The sequence below is a fragment of the Lissotriton vulgaris genome, chromosome 5, assembly GCF_964263255.1.
Source record: "Lissotriton vulgaris chromosome 5, aLisVul1.2, whole genome shotgun sequence".
Lineage (NCBI taxonomy): Eukaryota > Metazoa > Chordata > Amphibia > Caudata > Salamandridae > Lissotriton > Lissotriton vulgaris.
The window spans coordinates 893,842,003-893,863,974 of NC_141693.1; the positions used below are offsets into that span (position 1 = coordinate 893,842,003).

The 21,972-nt window shown below is 41.9% G+C and overlaps 1 protein-coding gene across 2 annotated transcripts in view; it reads left to right on the forward strand.

The window, feature by feature from the left end:
• The window catches only part of MYOF (myoferlin), a 550,379-nt gene that overhangs the window by 171,007 nt on the left and 357,400 nt on the right, over positions 1 to 21,972 (forward strand). For both annotated transcript variants that reach the window (XM_086922487.1, XM_086922488.1), the window contains exons 4-5: positions 2,258 to 2,366; positions 10,315 to 10,408. In XM_086922487.1, coding sequence (XP_086778613.1) covers positions 2,258 to 2,366; positions 10,315 to 10,408 — 203 coding nt within the window. The remainder of the gene's footprint in view (positions 1 to 2,257; positions 2,367 to 10,314; positions 10,409 to 21,972) is intronic.

Sequence of the window (21,972 nt, forward strand, 5' to 3'; positions counted from 1 at the left end):
AACATATATTATATCCAAACAAAACTCTGACACTGGAGCCAAGCATCCTTTTACATATCTAGGTCCTAGCCTATTTGTAAGTCCAAGACACAATAGTGACCATAGCCTCTCCCCTGTTATCATAAAAATGGCAATCAAATCATAGAGCTTGACTTTCAAGCAACCATCATTCATGCCATATAGATAAAATGGAAAGGTACCCCACAAGACGTTCGTGAAAACGCGTACTGGATTGTCTCCTGGGTTAGATTCGCTACTTTGTCATACTTGGTACCAAACTAGTTATCTGTTAAACTCGTTAATATGTATGTCCGTCAGGGCTGATTTCAGACTGCTGTCTCAACTGATCATTAACATGGGGTACAGTTTATATATGTTCATGAAACCCAGCTTGTTCTTAGTCTCTTGAACAATTTTGCTCGTCCTATCAAAGTTTCTCTGAGTGCCCTCGCGTAGTGGATGTCTGCCAACCACCTGAAATAAAATCCCACAATATTGCTCAGTGCTGCTGGCTCCCAGGTCTAGTAAACAGGTTTGCGGTGCTACTACATAGGCCAGTGTTCAACAGCTTCTAAGAAAAACCAAAGGAGGTGATGGACGGAGCGTTGACAATACAAACACTCACCCCCAGTCAACTGATCTGGGTTTAATCCATAATTCAGACATGGCCATATGCAAATCAGTCTGACCCTGTGCCTCATCGGAACAGTCCAGCCCGAAACTGCCAAGCTATGTCTTCCCTGGACCGGAATCAACCGGTCCTGGAAAGCTTGATTCCGGTCCAGGGAAGATATGGCTTGGCAGTTCAGGCTGGACTGTTCCCATGAAGCCCAGGGTCAGACTGATTTGCATATGGACATGTCTGAACTGGGGTGGCAGAGTGGGCTAAAGAACTATAATGGATTAAACCCGGATCAGTTGACTGGGGTTGAGTGTTTGTATTGTCAACGCTCCGTCCATCACCACCTTTGATTTTTCTTTGAACAGCTTCTAAGCACATCACATGCTAAGGCACCCAATTAACTCTGACCTGACCAGAAAAGTTTGAACATAAAATGTGGTCAAAGTGTATCATTTCAAACAGTAACTAATTATTTTTTCATTTCTGTTTTTTCATTCATCGATCTTCAGCTGTATGCACCTCCATTCCATGATGTCTTAGTTATGGAAAATAATTCAATGTTTCTAGTTTGTGTCCCCAGACTCATAGCCATAGTCCCCTTGAATTCAAAAGAATTGACAAATTTTCGTATGGTCTGTGCTCTTTGCTTAGGAACCAAATTTCCTTCGAAACCTTTTATTAATGACACGCCTTTTCAAACATCAGCTGACATCCACTCTGACTTCTGTCTCCACTGGCCTGTTGGTCATTTCTTCCTTTCTTATTACCAGGCTCTGGCATCTATCATTCGAAGAGTAAGGATCACAGTGCCTTCTAGTTTTCTTTTATATCTTCTGGTGTTGCAGATTAATTCATCCGCACCAGCACTTTTGTTACTCAATTTCAGTGGTGCCAGGAAATCCTCTGGATGTAAAAGTCCCCTGTAAAGGATACAACACGCTACATTTCTCTACATTTCATGTACTTATAACGTCACTTGGAGACCAATCTACCAGTATCACCACATAATTTTTTACAAAATGTCCTTGTTCCCTAATGCATTTCTTCTCAATAATAAACTTACATATTATTTTTAATTGTGAAATGAAGCCCACAAACCTACGTTTGCACCTCCAAGATTTTCTACTGAATTTTAGGCAGTTCTCCAGGGCTTGCCTTTCTCACAGATTTTTTTGTTCAGACTCTAGGGATGATTTAAATGTGGCTTTTAAGATGGGTTCTTATGTATTACAGTTTTCGGAGCCAAGGAGTTCCTGTGAGGTATGCTTGTCACTCCTAACTTTGATGTGCTCCCCACCCCCTCACATTCTCCCCCCCCCCCTATTGAATTAACTATAATGTAGTAAGCTTTTAATGCTATAACTTAGGTTTACAAAACCTGCATTCCCCATTATATGTGATACAAGAAAGTCCAACGTCCTCATAACTGGGAGTCATTGGTAAATCACACACGAAGCTCTGGGCTCCATAGGTTGTGGTGACGCCAAATAATTTCACGGTAACCAGTACTAACCAGAATTAACTCTCCCAGCAGCTCAACCAATATTGTTTGTGAGAAAATGCATGCACTTGTCCTTTAAGAAAGCTGTGCTGTCATTTTTGTATTGTAATGAGTTTTCCTGCTTTTATTTTCAGATTAATTGGGACAGCAATAGTCTACCTTAAGGAGCTCTTAGGTGGCCAGAGCCGATCTCTTCCTTACAAGGGTGTGGCACTTCTGAACGAGAAAGGACAACCGTGTGGGGTAAGAATCTCCTTTCATATATCTATTTTGTTATGCAGTGCCTCTATACCAATTTGGTGGGAGATCACTCCGAGTCAGTAGCAAATCTATGAAACTACCACCTCGGGCATCTTCAACTCATCAACAAAGTCACAATTTGTAAGAATCGCCCCCCCCAAAATCCTGCTTTGAAACAAATATGACCACTTTATATAGGGTGGGTTGCCATTAACCTTTATTAGTACCTCTCATTCTCTTTCTTCATTCCATTTATTACCACATTCCCTTCCCTCCCTTTCCTCATCTACCATGCCGATAAGACTGTTTTGTCGTAGGTATTTGGATCCATGCATTACTCCTTTGCTTTAATTTCCACCTATTTTATCTCTCTTGTTTTTACAGTTTACTCATGGTTTATTTCACTTTGTGATCCGTTTCAAGAGTGAAAGGGCCAGCACACGTCAGGGGTTCCTGCAGAATTTCTTAGGCATGGTGCTAAGAATGCTGCTCTGGATTTATTTGCATTGCTGTACTTTATATGGGATTTATTTGCATTGCTGTACTTTATATGGGATTTATTGGCATTGCTGTACTTTATAAGGGGCGAAGTGTGCTCACCTGTACGCTCTTAGGATGTTGTAAGCCATAGAACAGTTACCTGACGTGCTAAGGCACCAATCTATAGGCTGAGCACCCTTGTAATGTCACAGGAATCACAAGGTACTTCAAAATGTATATTTGGTTGGGGGTGGGGGGGGGGGGTTTAAAATGTATTTAATAAATGGGTGTTTTGCTTAGTATTGCTCGAGATATTTTACCTTTTCACCTTTGCTTACAAATGTGCTGTTAACCCTATTTGTGTCGGAAACGGAATTACAAGTTGATTTGAAATTGTGCCCTATGAGTTCCAGCATATAAAAACTCCTGCAAATATTCCAAAATAGCGATTTGCGCAAACTGACATTAGAAAATTCATATGTAGTTTAAAAGTCAATCTCCATTCAGAGATGTCAAACTTGGAATTAGGTGCACTTTGTTCACCTTCACCACATCCACTGCCAGCGATTTCCAATTCATATGTATTCGAGGTCACTGTGTATCAAGATTATGAAAGTGGTAACCTCTCACGCTACAGCAGCTCCTTGACCAATACATGGATCTGCTAAAAGCACTGCAGTTTCTTTACTTGTTCCTGCATTCATCCTTTCTTGTCATCTTCCTGCATTACCTAAGGTCCCTCCTGTAAGGAGACTCCAACTTGAGCGATCCTTTCAGGAATTTGACTGGAAGGGAGTGCACAGCTCTGCTGCACTGTGTACTTGAACATTGTCCTTATTTTCAAGGGAAGATTCATCAGCTGTTTAGGCTGCACTTCTCCTGTGCTTTCTTTGCTGCTGGGTGCATTGTGCCTTTCCTGGGTGTGTGATGGGAGGCTGCTGGGCTGATTGCTGTGCAAGGGAGTGCCCTGACAAACAAAAATAAATACTCCTGTTTTGACCAGTGCTTAATTTGTAATGTATTAAGTGCCAGGGCTCTGACCGGGAGGCCATTGCAGATTGCACCACCCATCACCCCTGTTATCGTTGCCAAAACAACTACTAAGCATCTCCCTCACATGTAAATGTGATAGTTCTGATTATTCCAGGTCCCCAACGCTAAAGGAATGGCTAAGGAGGCAGGCATTAGTAATTTTAAAATGTATACTCTTTTCCTAAACAACTGTTATACTGCTCATCTCCAAATTACATGAGCAGCCCCACCTTGTGGCAGAATGCCCTAAGCGTGGCGTTGACAATTGGGTGCCGGGAACCTATTGAGTGTTGGTGCTCAGCACTGGAAAGCTCCGGCTCAAATTAAGCACTGGCTTTGACCCATATCTTGATTTGTACTGGGCGAGCAAGTGGAAGGATCTAGCCAGTTGTTCCTAACCTTTTGACTTATGTGGACCCAAACTGAATTACTGGAACCCCACTGAATCCTTATTGGAATCAGAGGACCCTCACTGATTCATTACTGCAAGTAGTAACTTTCTGGTATTGAAATGCCAAACAATAAGTAGCCACTACAGAAAAAAACATTCTTCAAACAAATATATATATGATGAAATATTTTATTTTGTTCACAGCCTGATATTGGGGGGTGGAATCAACATTTTAATTAGGTTAGAACTTTTCTAAATTCAATTTGGGCCATTTAGCGTCCATACTATATTCTGTGTCATGCATGTGTACTGTTCACATAACAGTCTGAGGAGAATAGCTTAACTTTTAGCCTCCGATTTAAAATTCCAATACATTAACAGGATGTTTTAAACTTTACAACTTAAATTTTGCTTCTTCATTTATAATTTAGGAATCTGTTAATTTTATTTAATTTTCTAAACTGTCACGGACGCCTGAGTAGGCTTTGTGGATCCCAGGGGTCTCCAGACCACAGGTTAAGAATCACTGACATATCCCAATACAGCCTAGTCGTTTATGGCAAGTAGCTCCCCCCTCCCCCCCTCTCCTACCCTAAGGAAATATTTAAGCCAATTGGGCCAAATGGGGATTTCTCAAAGCATATCTCGGTAGAGTCATTAGAAAATTGGGTGTACAACACAGAAATAAGATAAAACTTCAAAAGCTACTTGTTGACAATGACCTTGCCCAGAGGGGTTGGCTTCACAGGCAGTTCAGATGGGTCCATCATGAATTATTCTTAAACTGGTGAGGTGTGCCAGATAGGTCTCCTCGTCCCCAGAGGCCATGGATGCCCCAATAACACATTGTAACAAAATAGAGCATTGTCCGGCATGCTGTCTTAAACATCCATGCGTTTTACCAACAGTTCAAATGGTCAACTATAGATTTTGACATGACTTCCAACCATTTACATAAGACTGATGGCATTTTTCATTATCCATCCTCTTTCAATTTCCCAACCCTGTCCTCTCAAAGTAGACTTGCAGCCATATTTTACCACTGATTTTCATTGTGGTGAAGTGAAGTAAACATGAGCACTCTTGCTGAGTTAGAGATAGCAGGACAATACCTGGCAGAAATCATAGGCTTAGAACTCGGAGCTTCCACTCAGGTTACAGAGTGCAGACGTATCCTTAAGGTTACACTGATCTACAGACTCTGGCCTTACACAGTAATACTGATCATATTGTCGCAAGATGAGTTGCCCCCATGTTAATCATGAAATAACAGCCCTAGCAGCAGCTACTGCAGTTGCTGGAGAAATTTTATGAAAAAAAGCATTTCATCCCAAATGCAAGCATTTTATTGTGAATAAATAAATTCAATTCTTTAAAAAAAAAAGCCTTCAAATTTCTTAAAATTACTTTGACACCAACAGATTTTTAAAGTAAATCTACAAATTTGGTCCACAGATAACAGCTTATCTTAGTTATCAAGTGCTCTCTTGTTCTAATGGCTCTACAGGAGCAGGATCTGCCTCACGTCCATGCAGGTCTGTTTTCAAAGCATCATTTATAAACTTCATGTTCTTTCAGACTGGCCCTAGCATGACATGTGGGAGTGATGTCAGAGTACCCTTGTATTCAGGACTTTAAGTGGGATGAAAAAACTGGGGGGGGGGGGGTAGAAAGACTCAATGGGAAGTGGCCGATGTAATTAGGGCGTGGCTTAAAAAAGAAAGCTAAAAATCTGTGCTTAGCATAGTGTGGCCTCCAACTGGCAATTTGCTGCTTCTGTCATTGCATCCAGATATATAATACAACAAGGAAAATTACACCTAAAACAAGCCAGGACTATTGGCTATGCCAATGGTTGTTAGTTGAATAAGATACATAAGCAACAACAATGGCTTAGTTGTATGGAATAATAAAAATGGCTGACTGTGAAAGAACTATACAGACTCTCTTTGAAGTTACATCAAAGGCAGCGAACGGTAGGAAACTGCAGAGTTAAGATTTATTTTTCAACCAGAGGGTGAGGGCAAAAATGGAGAGCCTGATGGGGACCCGTCTCGGCACCTGCTTTTTAGAACTGCTGATGCAGAGCACCAGCAGGACCCGGCCCACTTAAAGCCCAGCTTGTATTACTATTGTTTGTGCCAGTGAAAGAGGTATGACCTACCTGTAACTCGAAACCTGCACCACCCTTTACAAGCAAAGCACAATAAAACAGTCAGGCTTACATAAAAATCTAACGAGAATGTCTTTAAGGTCCACCAAGTTATGAGAAAGGTAATGATTATTATCATGTTCCTATACATTTTTCCAATGCATTAAATGGCTACTTAGGGTAGCAATAATCCTGGCTTAAGGATAAGACTACTATGGGGAACTTGCCTCTGAGCAAGAGGTGGACAAATTTCACCTTACTGATAAAGCATTTTTAAATTATCTTCAAAAATAAGCAGCCAAAACACTAATTGGAATAGATAAATGTGTTAAAATAATTCCCAAGAACAAATGGGATCTTTAATCTGTTTAGACTGTGGATGTGGGGCATCCACAGTCTAAACAGATTAAAGATCCCATTATATATATCCCAACTATAGAAAGGAGGTGCCACAAACGGATGACTCCACACCAAGTAGCCGATGGTTCATGATGATCTTCAGTAGAGATGCAGACCACGCTCCGCACTGTGCTTTAAGCTTTTGCCTGGCCGGTGACCGCTGCATCCTTACTGTGTGACTCCACGGGCTTCGCCATACTTTTGGAGCCTCTAGCAGTGCTGTTTATCCTTTCTCAGCTTTTTCATTTTTCGACTAAAATTCCGATAGCACCAGCCTGCGGGTTACTGAGGCACAGGCTCCAGGTAAGACCTCTGAACTTCAGATCTGTGCACGAGAGTACAGTCAAGGAAGAGTGGAGAAAATTAATTATTATTTTTGCTGAACGAATGGCCGGAATGCAGCCACGCGCATTGAGATTAAGGATAAAGTTTAGGGCAAACCCCTCAAATGATCTATCATGATTTAATTCAGAAAAGCCAACATTGAGGTAATGTTTAATGTCGGGAGAGTTTCCTTGGGTAAAGAATGTGGCTGCTTAGAGGCCTTCAAAATGGGAGAATGCCCCATGACTGCTGTAGCCGGGCATGATGTTGGGCTTCTCTGAGGGCAGTGCCCTGAATCGTGGAGGTTATCTGTATGGGAATGAGCAATTCCTTTGGGTGCCCCTGCCTAGCTCTACAGTGCCAGCTGGAGCTTTACTGGACAAGGGTGCGTCAAGTTGTTCCTGTGCCCTCAAGACTGCTGGTCCTTTTCATTCTCCTATTTAACCTTTCTATATCCATCTAGACCACAGTGCCCAAGGCTTCACATTCTTGGCATCTTGGAGGAAAACAGACCAGTGCCTGCTCCTCGTTTAACCGTTGGAACTGAAGTTGCATCCATTGTTCCCGGGAGATACTCAGTTCTCAGGAAGGTCTCCCTCAATAGCTGCAGATCGGATCGTCCCTCTGTCTCTCCTCACCGTCCAGGCCTCGTTTGTCCAAGACCAGCACTGAGATGATGGATCTGGGCTCTCATACATTTTTCATGCCTCTTAGTTCTCTTTCATTTGATCAGCATGTTCTCGGGCAGTGACAAGCTAGGGTGAAGTTAGTCATCTATGTTACCTGCTCACGTCTTTACCAAAACTGTTGGATAATTTCCAGGTTTTCGAGTTACTTCCATAACAGCCGCCATTTTTCACAGGCTCACTTTTGGAAATGGAGATGGAGTGAGCGACAAATATGTACTCCATTTAAACATCCCAATATTCTTATGCAAAATATCTTGTTTGTCGTACTCCCGAATTCAAGCTGAATCAATTATTTGTGGTATGCTGATGGGTGGATTTTATGTATGGTAGGTTGATTTAGGGAAATCATTGTGAACTGATAGCCAAGAAGTTCTACCCTACATTTGCGTAATCTCTTACATTTTTGTAGTCTTCCAATGTGCATTTTTTGTTTTATGTGTGCTTTATTAGCCCTTGATTTCAAAGACCGTAATAATACATTTGAATTGAGGGTGACATACAATTATTAAATAAGAATTGTAAACTATTTCACTTTTTTTTTCTCTGCAGGTTATTTTATTTTTTGCTGTGAAATTTAGCTATTTTGTTTCACTTTCTTTTACCAAGTATTTTTCATTTTTTACACCCATTTTTTGCATTTCCTTTGGCCACTTGAGTTTTATTCAAGGGTGTATCTACAGTTAGTGCACCAGGGGCTGTATTACTCATGACTGCGCCGGCACAGGTTTGTGTTTATGTGTGTTTGCTTCGGTGCGCTAACACAATATGCACACAAGTGCACAAACACAGAGCTCAAAGTCTGCACCAACATCACGGCGCATTACAAACCGATCTTCTGTAATGCGATCGGGCGACTACTCTAGCACACATCGACCACTAGCGCCGGCGCAGTCATACGTAATACGGCCCCTGGTGCAGGGCCGTCTAGTCCAAGCATTCCGAGGAGTCTGCTGTATCCCAATAATGGCTCCTTTACAAGACCGCCAGGGTAGATGGACCCATTTCACTTGCCCATATTGAGGCCCTGACACCTTGTGATGCCACTGGTAGTATTAACATATTTTTTACTGCTCCTGGTGCAGTTTCTATTACTGCAGCCCGGCAGTGTTGAGACGGAAGGTAGACAGGTGTACCATCATCGGCTGCAGCACCCTCAATCTACAGCCTTCAAAGACTTTAAGGGATTTGTGAGGATGTGGCCTAACGGTTAGAGCAGTCGATCTCGAATCTGGGAACTGGGTTCGAGCCTGATTCTGGGAAGGTCGCCTTTTCTCCCGGTGCAAAAATAAAATAATAATGACCGTCTGCAAGAGAACAAGTGGTTGCCTTTTCCCTACATAGAGATTCTCTTAACAGTGACTTGAGTAACGAAAGTCAACAATGTAGTAGCAGGTCTCAGCAGCACTTTATAAATGGTCTTCATGGGGACGGGAAGCGGTCTCATCCATTGCTTGGGAGTGCTGCAGTATTTGATTATCGCCTCGTCTTATGTACACATCCCAGAGAAGCTGCTGGCTGGCTGCCCTTTAGGAGGAATTGATTCGTTGCTTTTTCCTTTGCATATTATAAGCTTCCGCTGCAGCCGCAGGGTTTCCTTTCCCAGTGCGTTGGCACTCGGGCCATTGTTATGTGCTGGCCATTAAATGAGCTTGTCTGCCTTATTGTCGTTGGAGACTTGAAAACAAAACAAAATGTTTTCTAGATAAAGCTTGTCGAATGTTACTCTGACGTCCTATAGAATATTGTCTGCATACTACTAACTTGCATTAATACTTTTATTAAATGTACAATTAAATATAAACCATCAAAGGAAACTTACAATGTATTAGTATGATCATTCCCGTTCCATTAAAATCATATTCATATCACTTTAATTATGAAAGTATCCATAAATATCTGATGGAATGACAGATAAAGCATTAGTGAGGTGAAAGAAACCGCGACTAAAAGAAAATATAAAAGGGGAGTTGTGTATCTTTATTTTAAATGCCTAACGCATTACATATCGCTTTATTTTTATTTTCTTAATCTCCTTTAGAGGACATTACCTGAATCGGACTGGCCTGTAGGGTAATCGGACTGTGCCTGAGGAGCTGGTCTGACTGATCACTGTGTGGGGCATTTTTATGGCGGTCTGTAGGCGTGTTTTATTATTTTACTGTTGCTTGTTTTGATATAAGGGAAATCATTACTTGCTGCAAGCTGAAATCCATGCAGTCTCCCATACCTTGCAAAACATTTATACAACGTGTCTTTACAAGTTCAAAACTGCCTCAGTTTGTAAACATGGGCCTCTTTTTTTAGCTTTCTAATTCACTAATAGGAGCCACTTTTATTTTGTTGCCTGTGCCTATTTTCTGTCCCATTCCGACCCTGTACATTACATGCTGAAATATTTACGAAATCAATAACTCATCTCCTTTTTCCACATAAGGTGACCGTCTTGTCTTCCGCGGTCTACTAACTATTGTTTGCGTGTTACAGGCAACCATTGATATCGTGGTATCCTACGAGCCCCCGACTGGCACTGGAGGCAATCCGAACGACCCAGGAGGGATGAATGCTCAAGGTACCGTAGGTAAGTGGAAGATCAGGCCGGTGATTATTAATGTTTTCTGATCGTTGCCACTTGCGTTTTATTGTTTCTGATCATTGGCTCTCTGACGATGAAATGGGCATGCAATGTGAAGATTGGAACCAGAGCGGCTTGGAACCAGAGAAGTGGCTACTCACAGCATGCCTGGTTTTACTCCATTTTATTTAGTGCAAAATGACTCCATGCATCAGTTTTCGATCCTAGATGCTGACATGTAACACAAAAAATAACCTGTTGTTGCAGGGTGACATGAAACCGTCAACATGGATAGAAATAACACGGGCTCCTCTTGGCAATGCAAAGACAGTTCTTTACTGACTGCCCCGACAGGGAGAGAGACCCTCCCTACACATAGGCAGGCTGTTGGGCTCTCTCAAATTTCTGCTTACTCATCTTTCACAATAATTACTTACAAACAGTAAATAATAATTGACTTATAGGTTATAGAATGAAGATGGAAAAATACTCCATGTCCTGTGACCCCAAACTCTCGAGCTAATCCTCTACACATGCTTTATTGTACTTCCAGCAATGCTCAACAAACTAAGCATTCTTCTGCATGCATTAGTTTTCTAGGTAAATGTAATTTAAATGGAGTGTGTGCTTTTATCATTGTGCTCCTAGGACCTCTGTGTGCTCTAAGTTAATTTCATTTTCCTGTACCCATTGTCTAATCATGTCACAATTTGTTTGGAAGCATGGAGTGTGTGCCGGTGATCTTGTGTGCTAAACACAAATATCTTCATGCTTGCTATAGATGAGTTGTACAAAAGGGGGTGGTGATGGGCGGAGCATCTGAATCAATCAAACACTCTCACACCCAGTCAAAAGATCTGGGTTTAATCTATCACCGTTCTTTAGCCCACTCTGCCACCCCAGTTCAGACATGGCTATATGCAAATCAGTCTGACCCTGTGCCTCATGGGAACAGTCCAGCCCGAACTGCCAAGCCATGTCTTCCCTGGACCGGAAACAAGCTTCCGAGGACCGGTTTCTGGCATTCCAGCCGTCTTCAGCCCAGCTTGCTTGAATCCAGTGGCAAAGTGAGCAAGGGACTCACGTCTGAGCATACCCTGCCACACTTTTGGCGGCCAAAAGCGGTACAAAAGGGGGTGGTGATGGACGGAGCATCTGAATCAATCAAACATTCACACCCAGTCAAAATGCTCCATCCACCACCACCCCCTTTTGTACTGCTATAGAAGAGTTGGCCTTTAACTGAAACCCTTTCAAGTTACTTATCCCATCGTGGCCACAAGCGAACCTTTCCCCTTACTCTTGTCAGTGCAAGACTTGTCAGTAAACTAGTTTTTAACCACGTACAGCTATGTGTTTTCGACTCATGTTTGTTGTTGTGATAGGTTCTTGTGTTTTACATATAATTTGTTTCATCTTTCCTGTGGTGTGTTCATATTTTATATTTCCTATAACCGTATCCTTTCACATATTTATTTGCCACTTTTGATAATTTCCCAAAGGAAATTATGCACGTTTCTCCCTGGCTTTGTGCTCTTTTGTTTGTATTAACTATATGGTTTAACAAAGGAAAAACAGGCTGCAGTCACATTTGAATTAATATTGCATATGTAAACCAGCTTCCACTAAACAGTTGATACTACTTGAGCGTACAAATAGACACTAGGAAGGCAATTGTATGATTAACCGTGCATGGTTTAAGGTATGAATAGACAATATACTAATAAGAGCACACATGGAAAAATTTGAAATAGGGAGAAAACAAGGCTATAACTAGTTTATTTATTTGAAAGTTTTATATAGCGCGAACAAGACCATTACGGGTATCAGAGCGCTTTACAATAAATGAGTATAGGTATAACGAAACAATAAAAGTAAGCAGGACAGTAAGAATAAAATAAAAAAGCATAATAAAAGAACAAAGCACAGATCAAACATTATGGATATATTTATGTAAGGATTAGCCCTTCAAAGTGAGAAGATGCACTTGTTCACCTGGGACATACTGCATCAAGTGCCCTGGGGTGCAGCGGCATGTGTGCCCTTTTTCTGCACCACGGTGCATTTTGGCATTATTCAAGTGGACGCAGATCCTTGCATGGCCACTTCTGTAATACAGATTGTGTCAGCTCTCCATGTGTGCTGGCTCGATCTCAAGAGGGCGTTTCCTCATTTGCCATGCAAATAAGGAAACACTTTGCCTCTGTGCCTGCACCATATTACAGAAGCAAGTGTAGAGACAAAGGAGCTGTCTGGGAACTTCCCACTTCAGGTGGGGCACAGTCAATGCACCCTCTGACAGGAGAGAAGGAGTTACAGGTGACCCCCCCCCCTCCCCACATATCCCTGCAGGCAAATACTGTCACTCACAACACCCCCCTACAGAGGGATCAATGTCTCTTCTTGCAGAAGAGGAAGCGAACGAGTGGATTAAAAAACTGTCTGTTTCAGGTTTGTACCTGCACTGGGAACAGCACATTTGTTGTGTCCCAATTGGTGCCTGACAGACAGACTTAAAGAGTCCACCACAGCACAAAGTGATACATTGTGCTGTATTGAAAATGGAGTCCTTGATGCTCCCCAGCATCAAGTCAAATTTGCATAAAAATGCCCTTTTGTGAACATGATGCTGATAGTAGTGCTGCCTTGTAATACGTTGACCGACACTGAGTGGGGGGCAGGTATATGTGAACATGGCACACAGAACCCAAGCTTAGGAACATCCACACTCTAGGAGGGGCTACATAGAATAGAACTCCTACCACACAGATCGGATTTTGGTCTGTAGGAAACTACACATTCATACAGAGACAGAAAAAAAATTCGACACGTGCAAATGTGGTAAGAATGGTGACGACTGGAGCTGCTATCCCAAAAGAAAACGAGGTAATACCTCATCTGTCAATATAAAGTAGGGTACCTTTTTAAGTATTTGTGTTTTTTTTAACTTGTGCATGGTTCATCATTTAGGATTCCAGTTACTGCTGTTAGGTGACTCAATCTGCAGTGGTGGTGTGCTGTAGGAAGTGAGTGTGTTTGTGTAAACCAGGACTTGCATTTCAGTCTCCGTTTGCGCATGTCAGAATCTTGCTATCCCAGAAGATGTTGCTGTCTAGTATGTGACTCCTTCACTGTGTTCGCGTTTGTAAACCCTTTGCTGTGGCAGTATTTGTGAATCCCTGTGTATATGCGAAGGCAGACAGAAAACAAGGATCTTATTTAGCCAATTGCTTACTATGGCTCAGCGAAGAGGATACTCCAACTATAGTCCAGAGGCCTAATTATTTGTCCACTGAAATATCTTGCTAGGAGAAAGGTACTCCTGTAAGACTTGACAAACTCCAAGCTCATTGCCATCTCAACTGTCCAACCTTCACCAAGCAGCAGCAAGAAAGAAGAATTTCAATAGAAGTGGTGTCAATTAAACTTGACTCAAACACTAGTACCGCTGTGAAATTCAATATATTTTTATTTTCTACTAAATAACTCAAATGTATTTGCATATAGTTAATGAATTCAGACAACCAGTCCCCACAAAGGCTGAGGTGCCCTCATCTCAGCCACTTTGCCACAGCCATAGTAAGGCTTCCAAGAGATATTCAAGGGGAGAGTCTCCGCCTTTCATAACTTTCTCCGAGTTGATACATTGTTTCTGCAAGAGCCAGCTGTAGCAGACATGTCTTCCTCAACTCGATGCCCTGCAAACCCCATCTGAAGATGCACTCCTTAAACCTAACCAGGATCAATACACACCAGTGCTTAATTATAACCGGTGGATGTGGGTGCTTGGTACAGCACTTGGGTGTCCGCACCAGCGCTGACTTGCCACCCAACCAATCTTATAGCTTTGGGTGGCCAAGAGTAGTCTGAATTGTCACACTTTAGTAGTGAGATGCAGTGGTGGCTTGTACGGAACGGAGATGGCGGGGCGGGATGGACTTGAACAAAAATAAAAAAATTATCTTCGCCGCCACCACACGCCTCTCCTGCCGCCGCATGCTTCTCCGCATCTGCTAGAAGCACCGAAAGCCCTCAGGCTTCCAGGCTCTCTCAGGAAACAGGACGTTACAAGAGAAGCATCGTGATTGGCCTGAGCATCCTGCAGGGCATGTTCTCCTCGAGGCTGTGCAGCCCAACGGAGGACATGCCAAGTGCGCATGACGGTTGGCGGCCATAGAGGCCCGGCCACACTGTCATGTGCACTTAGAGGATTGCAAACCACTCATCCCCTCTCTGGCATCAGGAAGCCAGCCCAGCTTGACTCCCGAGAGATTAAAAAAATGATAGCGTCTTATTATTATTTTCTTTGTCCTTTTTTTCTCTACTGCAATAGCAGTGGCGTGACGCTCCTCTACCTTAGTTGAGGAGCTGCTACTGGTGTAATAGTTAGTACTTGTGTTGGTGCTGTCCTTTGCAATGCTAGCAGCTGCGATGGGTGGTGCAAGTTGCAGTGTTCTCCTAATGAGGGCACTGGCACTTGTTATGTTTTTTTAAATTATTTACAAATTAAGCACTGCCACCATGTAAGTCTAAAAACATTCATACATGCATGAATACACCCATTGAGTACAATGAATAATCAGTACAATTAGCAAAGTAAAGTATACTATTATGTGGCTGCACAATGGGGCGTAGCTTGATCAGTCAGCCTGGGAGGATATGAGGTTGTATTTTCTGACAATCATGCTGGCACATCCTGTTAATAATTATATAAGAAGTGGCGCATGAGGGAGGATTAAGGGCCAGTGGAAAAGGAGTGCAGATTGTGAGGGGAGTACTGAAAACAGTGCTTTGTAAAATAACCATGTTTTAAGGCCTTCAAAACGGGTGTGTGTGTGTGTGTGTTTTTGTCTGAGTGAGTATTTAAAAATCCCAGATTAAATCCGACCTACCCCTTCCCATACCCAATGATTTATTAAATAATACATTTGTTAAGATGGGTGTAACACTCCAAACACCCCTCCCCTTGCAGCTACTCCCATGGCTGTACATTACTTATGATTGGTTTTAGCACTGATATGTTGTTGGACCTGTTCCCTTACTCTATAATAATTCTTCTGGAAGCATTGTAAGGAATCTTAACTGGGCAAGTGAGCCAAATGTTGTGCCACAGAACAAATAAACAGCATATGAATACAAACATAGCACATAACCTAATTTATCAGCACCAGATTGTCCTTGCACATTATCTTTATCTTTGATCTCCTTTCATGTTCCAAAACACCACCTCCCAGGTGATGTCTGGCTAAGTGGGGCTTTGAAGGCTTCTTGTTGGTCTTCCTAATTCATTCCTATGCCACAGGGCAGAGCTGACCTTTTAACCTGACACACCCAGGGATCTGTGCTGGAGGCGGTAGGAGATGAGAGGTGATATGAGATGTACGAGTCATCTAGCTTGTCTTGTTAACCCCTTCGATGCTCTCGTCATCAGCTACGGCGCTCGTATGCTGATGACGAGCTGAGCTCGTCATCTAACACAGGTTTTCGAAAAACCCAGCACACAGCGGGATAACCGCTAGCGCGCAAGGGGTTAAAGAACCTGGCCCCAGCCTTGTAAACGTAAATAAGAGGCAGGGAGGGAGTGCAATGAGATTTACACTGTTCTGCAGTCCGCTACGCGTGGTGCAGCCTCACGTCACACTCCGACACCTCGGATCAAGCCTCGTCATTACTGGTGCTCTGCTGCCTGCCAATTGGCTGCCCTATCTGTGAATATATACATTTAGTTTGTGGGCCTACTGAGGTGCATTGTGGAATCACTGCCCCAGAGCCATATTGGTGCTGGTTGCTATTTGCAGAACATATGTTTACTTTGTCTGCATGTAGCTTCTCCAGATGCTCCTAGACATAAAGCTGGATGTAAAGAGGATCATGAGGTGATGCCTTCAGAGTAGGTCATCAAACCACAAGGCTCCAAAAAAGGTGAGGTGAGTTAGCTTTATTGTTAGTCCGAGTCGACAAGAATCTCACCCACAGAGCAGCCGGATACAACTGCCAACTTCAAATAATATTCTTCCTCCCGCTAGTATTCTAGAACATTACATCACAGCCTGGCAACAAGATCTGGAGAAAGAAACTAAAGAACACCACATCACCTCCCCCCTAACAACATACAATATACAGACAGGTTTTTTTATTTTACAGAGGGGTAACCTTTTGAAGTAACATTTTGCAAGAAAATTTGCAAAAACATAGAATGTAAGAGAATAGCGAACACTTTCCTGCTCACAAAAAGTTAGCGGACACTATCCTGCAAACTAAGAGGAATAATAGTGAACACATTTCTGCAAACGAAGAGGAATCCTCCTCGTGTGGGTAGATCTTCTCTCACCCACTTGGGGCCCTGGAACCTCCCTACTTATAGTTTCTTGAGGTAGGCATCTGGCAATCCTATTAAGATTCCATATCTTATGGTCGCTGGTCTTAACTGCATTACTCAACAGCTTAACCTGTTTAGAGCGTCGAACGTTCAGCGCCCAGTGCTGAACGTTCGAATAACGGGTGGGGCCACGTCAGCCAACGGATGTGCGCAGCACTGGCAAAGTAGTGCACGCGATGACCGTTGGCCGACGGCAGCGCTTAAGGGGTTAATGATCCTCAGCGGCTTTCCAAACTTGGAGTTAGTCACACCCTTCTTTGGTAACTTGACTCTGACCTGGTCTCCAACGACCACAACCGTTCTTTTCACCACGTTTCTCACATCAAACCACTCCTTCCTCCTCACCTCCTTTATCTCTGTGGCCAACATGAGGTGATGCCTTCAGCTTTAGTAAGCAAACCACAAGGCTCCAAGAACAGTGAGGTGAGTTAGCTTTATTGTTCGTCCGAGTCTACAAGAGACCTCGCCCACAGAGCAGCCGGATACAACTGCCAACTTCAAATAACAACATTCTTCCTCCAGCTATAATTCTATCACAGCCTGGTAACGAGCTGAAGAAAGAAACTAAAGAACACCACAGATCACCTACTCTGTATAATTGCAGAGCAACTTAACTCAATGTCCAACAAAGATAGTTGTAGGAGTACGTAGTCTAAAGTCAAATTTGTCAAACAGTATTACTGTTGTGGCTGAACCACTGAATAACTGACCTGAAGGTCTCTTGCCCCGTAACCTAGACAAATATCCCATACAAGTCCAGGTCATCTATGTTGCCTGTATATATTTTTTGGGGCTAGAATGGTTTTACAAAAGTGTAGCTTTTGATAGTGGTGAAAAGGGATTTAGTCCTACAATAATATTGGTCCTACAGCTTCCGTGGTCGGAGTCCGCTGTAAGACTCTGGAGTAACCTCTTTCTATCTATAGGAGAAATGAGTGCTTATTTTACATTCTTTAAATGTCCCAAAACCAGGTTTGAACTACAAATGTTACCCTATTCTTCTGTGCAATGATTTACAGGAATTAAGAACCAAAACACCACCAGCAATATTGATAGCCATAGTACACAAACACTAATTAATGCACGATCCTACCTTTTCATCTGAGCTTTATAAAAGTGTATCATCAATTGGCTTTCTCTTCATTTTTGACTTTCAAATGTAAGCATATGTGGAAGAAAGGACACATTTTGCCTAATGCCTTCTAACTGACCTGATGGTATGGGTAACCTTGAATTTAGAGTTGTACAAATAACCACTATTTCTAAGCTCAGTGTCTTCGGGGAATTTAAGAAATGAATAGGTTTCCTATAAACCAATTTTCATCCATCAGATTTTACTGTATGAATTGCTGCATGTTCTTTAAACAATTAAATATTATAAGCTGTAGCGGAGTTGCTGGCTCGGGTTAACACACACACAAGGTTGAGGGAGCCTCAGAAATTAAGGGTTAATGAGAATATAATACATTAAAGTCTGCAATACTTGTACCAAAACCTCTTGTTTTCTTTATGCGCTTTAAACAGTCTGTGATGGTTCTAGTCACCTGTAATAAGAAAATGACATCGCTGTTCAACTGTAATAAGTTATTGTATTTGAGTTGTGACGTCACGAGATATGCAGGTGATGAAGCAGAATTACAAATGCTGTTCAAACAATGAAAAAGAGAACTAGATTTTCAGCATTTCTGTACACTTCCCCCTGAAAGAACAATCAAGAGTGGAAGCAAAAATGTATAGGAACATGATTATTTTTGTGCTGCTGTAGATCTTTAAAACTCAGAAATGTTTCTTTATTTTACCACTTTTTTCTGAAGTACAGCCTTTTCAGAAAGTGACTTGGATTGAACTGCTCAGATTTTTTTGCAGTAAATTACTAGCTTCATTTTCTTAGATGTAATTCTTCACTACATAATCATCATTTATTCTACATATCTGCAGCCATACTCTTTCATCCAAAAGAGCAAGAGACCAACATTATAGATTCATGGCACCCATGAACATTAATTGGGAATAATCCGGGGTAGCAGCCGCTTGCCCTGGCTTTCTCTTGAGTACCCCAGGCACTGTATTTCTTACAGCTCATTTTATGGGTAATAACTGCTGTAGGGCCAGAAAGTAAGCCGGCTTTAAGTTCTGTCGTTTCCACACCATGGGAATACATTGATGTCAAGTCTGTTATGCCATTTTTGAGCAACGGGTTCAAAATGTCGCTTTCCTAGTGTTTTGGTGAATCTATGTTCATACCTGTGTCCTGATATACCCAGAAACTCTGTGCTTTGAGCTCAGTGTCCTTGTTATTCTCCTCTACTGGATCTGGGTGTTAGGGGGTTGAGAGATGAAGAACCAGTAAGAGAAACATATCCCTCTTATAACGTTATCTACATAATCCCCATGGGACTAAAATAATGTGTAGTAGAGCTTGTGGTAGCTGAAGAAGTAGATCTTGTTCGCCTAATACAGATTTGCATCATACTTGTCTACAGGAATACGCACAATTTTTCCTCTTAAAAGCATAAAACCTTTAATTTTGTTTTACCATCTATCTCAGGAGTCAATAACTCACTTGCTCCGTATATGCCCTAGACTATTGGTAGACTGCAGAAGATGGCCCCGGTTCTTACGGATTAAGGAGGGGACACCGACATTACCATCTGCAGTCGGTTTCCTACTGAGCAATGAGCAGCCGCAAGTGATTACAAAGCTGTTTAAAAAAAAAATGTAGGGTTTGTGGAGAAGCAACTAAAAATACATTCAGAACCCCAAAACGAAGAAGGGGAGGATCCCTGAACACTAGTAGTCTTAAAACAATTAGCCTTAAACAGACAGTACAACTTCTCTTTTTAACCAAAGGCACTTTTATTTAGTCGATAGCATTCTATTAAATTGTATTTTAAACATTTTTACCAGTGAGGAATACCGAGGATGAGTTATGAATTGCCTGTTAATTTATTGAGACCTAGGACAAATTGTGAAAACAGCTATTACTCTTATTTTATTTGTTATTTTAGGCACTTAGACAGACTTAATTGTCTAAATAAAGTATTTTTGAATTTGATACAATTTCTTTGGGCCTTTTTAAGCCATACTTTGCAGAACTTCGTGGATGTTTATACAGTATGGAACTTGCATGTCCCCCCTTTTTTAGGGCTCACCTAGGCAGCGCTTGCGCTGTCTCTTCGAGATATGCTGTATTCATGATATGGAAAATAGGAGGGTTTGTAGGAGCACTCCGGCTTTTTTTGTATATTTTTTTCTGCTTGTTACAATGGTGCTACGATTGTTAAGGGTTGTCAGTCCTGGTTCTACTAGTTCGTTATGGTGGTATTGAGATGCCACCCAATCGTGCACTGTTCACGTGGCGCCGTGGCGCTTTATAAAATTCTATAGGATCAAAGATATATTTAAACCTTTTTTGTGTTGTGTCTTTCTTGTTTATTTTTTCAGTTCATATTGTTTTTCATGTAAATCATAGTTACTTTCTTAACAAACACAATTGTTTTGCATTACTGACTTATATTCACAAGGTTTATACATTCCATGTTCATCAGTTCATATTTCACACATTTGATATGTTACATATAGTCCACATTTTACGAATGAGCCCTATGCATTTCGGCACTGTTGCGTGCCTTCGTCAGGGGCAGTATCTGATCCTGGAGGTAGTGTATGATCTTAATGCTGTCCCTCAGAGTGGCCCTTGTTCCTTACAAGATGGTAATCCGTGTTCCGCACTAGTGCGGAACACGGGTATCGTTTAGAGATGAAGGCGAGATAGCAACAGATAAAGACAACGAGGAGCAACAAGCAGAAACCTGAGGCACATTTGAATCAGAGACCCAAGACACCATCTTGTAAGGAACAAGGGCCACTCTGAGGGACAGCATTAAGATCATACACTACCTCCAGGATCAGATACTGCCCCTGACGAAGGCACGCAACAGTGCCGAAATGCATTGGGCTCATTCGTAAAATGTGGACTATATGTAACATATCAAATGTGTGAAATATGAACTGATGAACATGGAATGTATAAACCTTGTGAATATAAGTCAGTAATGCAAAACAATTGTGTTTGTTAAGAAAGTAACTATGATTTACATGAAAAACAATATGAACTGAAAAAATAAACAAGAAAGACACAACACAAAAAAGGTTTAAATATATCTTTGATCCTATAGAATTTTATAAAGCGCCACGGCGCCACGTGAACAGTGCACGATTGGGTGGCATCTCAATACCACCATAACGAACTAGTATTCATGATATGGGCATTAAGCCACACACATCATTCTAATTGGCTCCTTTAACTGTCCTTTGTAAATGGCTGTTTTTTATTGGTTAATATGGCCACTAGTCCCTCTTTTTTAGTTTTTGTTTTTTAACTTCCCATGATAACTGCCCCTCTTACATGTGGTATTACTCATCAGTTTCTTTTATACTATCTTAGCACTCTTTTTTTCCTTTAGGCTTTTTCAGGCACAGGATCTCACTTGCGCCAATGCCTCCCTCTCCTCATTATTGTCCTAGTAATTATGAGCAGCTGCTCTTTATATTTGCTAACGCTCGCATGTTGCCCTTTCTCTTTAAATATAGTGGCAGCACCATATTTTTCTTTTACATTTAAAAAAAAGTTTTTATTTTTTAATGAGCTCCCAGCCACGCTTTCCGTTTCTTTATGTGCGGGTCATCTTGTTCACTTTTTAAAACATTCACTTCAACATCCTTTCTTTATGTGAGGCTGCCATTGTTTAATAGTTGTTTCCTTTTGGTGTGAAAGGAGATAGCTACCCTTTAGTATTAAATCTGTTTGACAATAAAGGACAGACACAAGCAATTATTCGTACAGTACCGGACCATGACAGTAATACCATATGAAAAAACTCAAGAAAACGGCTGACAGTAGTGCGGAAAGGACACAATATCACTGCGAGCCAGCTTTCGTGCTTGCAAGGTCCATTTAAAGCACCATAGCAGTGTCTAAAAAAAATGAGAACAACAAAACCCCTTACCCTGAACCCCACCACCCCGAGCCATCCACCCACCCCCCCTGTTCCAGGTCCAAATTCCATCCACTTGGTCCCTATCGTCTAACCGGATGTCTGAGACTTCTCCTTGCGATAGTCTCAGAAGGTGTGGATATCTGGGACAGGTCACTTCCCTAAATTCCGTGGCTAAGAGAGTCAAGAAGGGT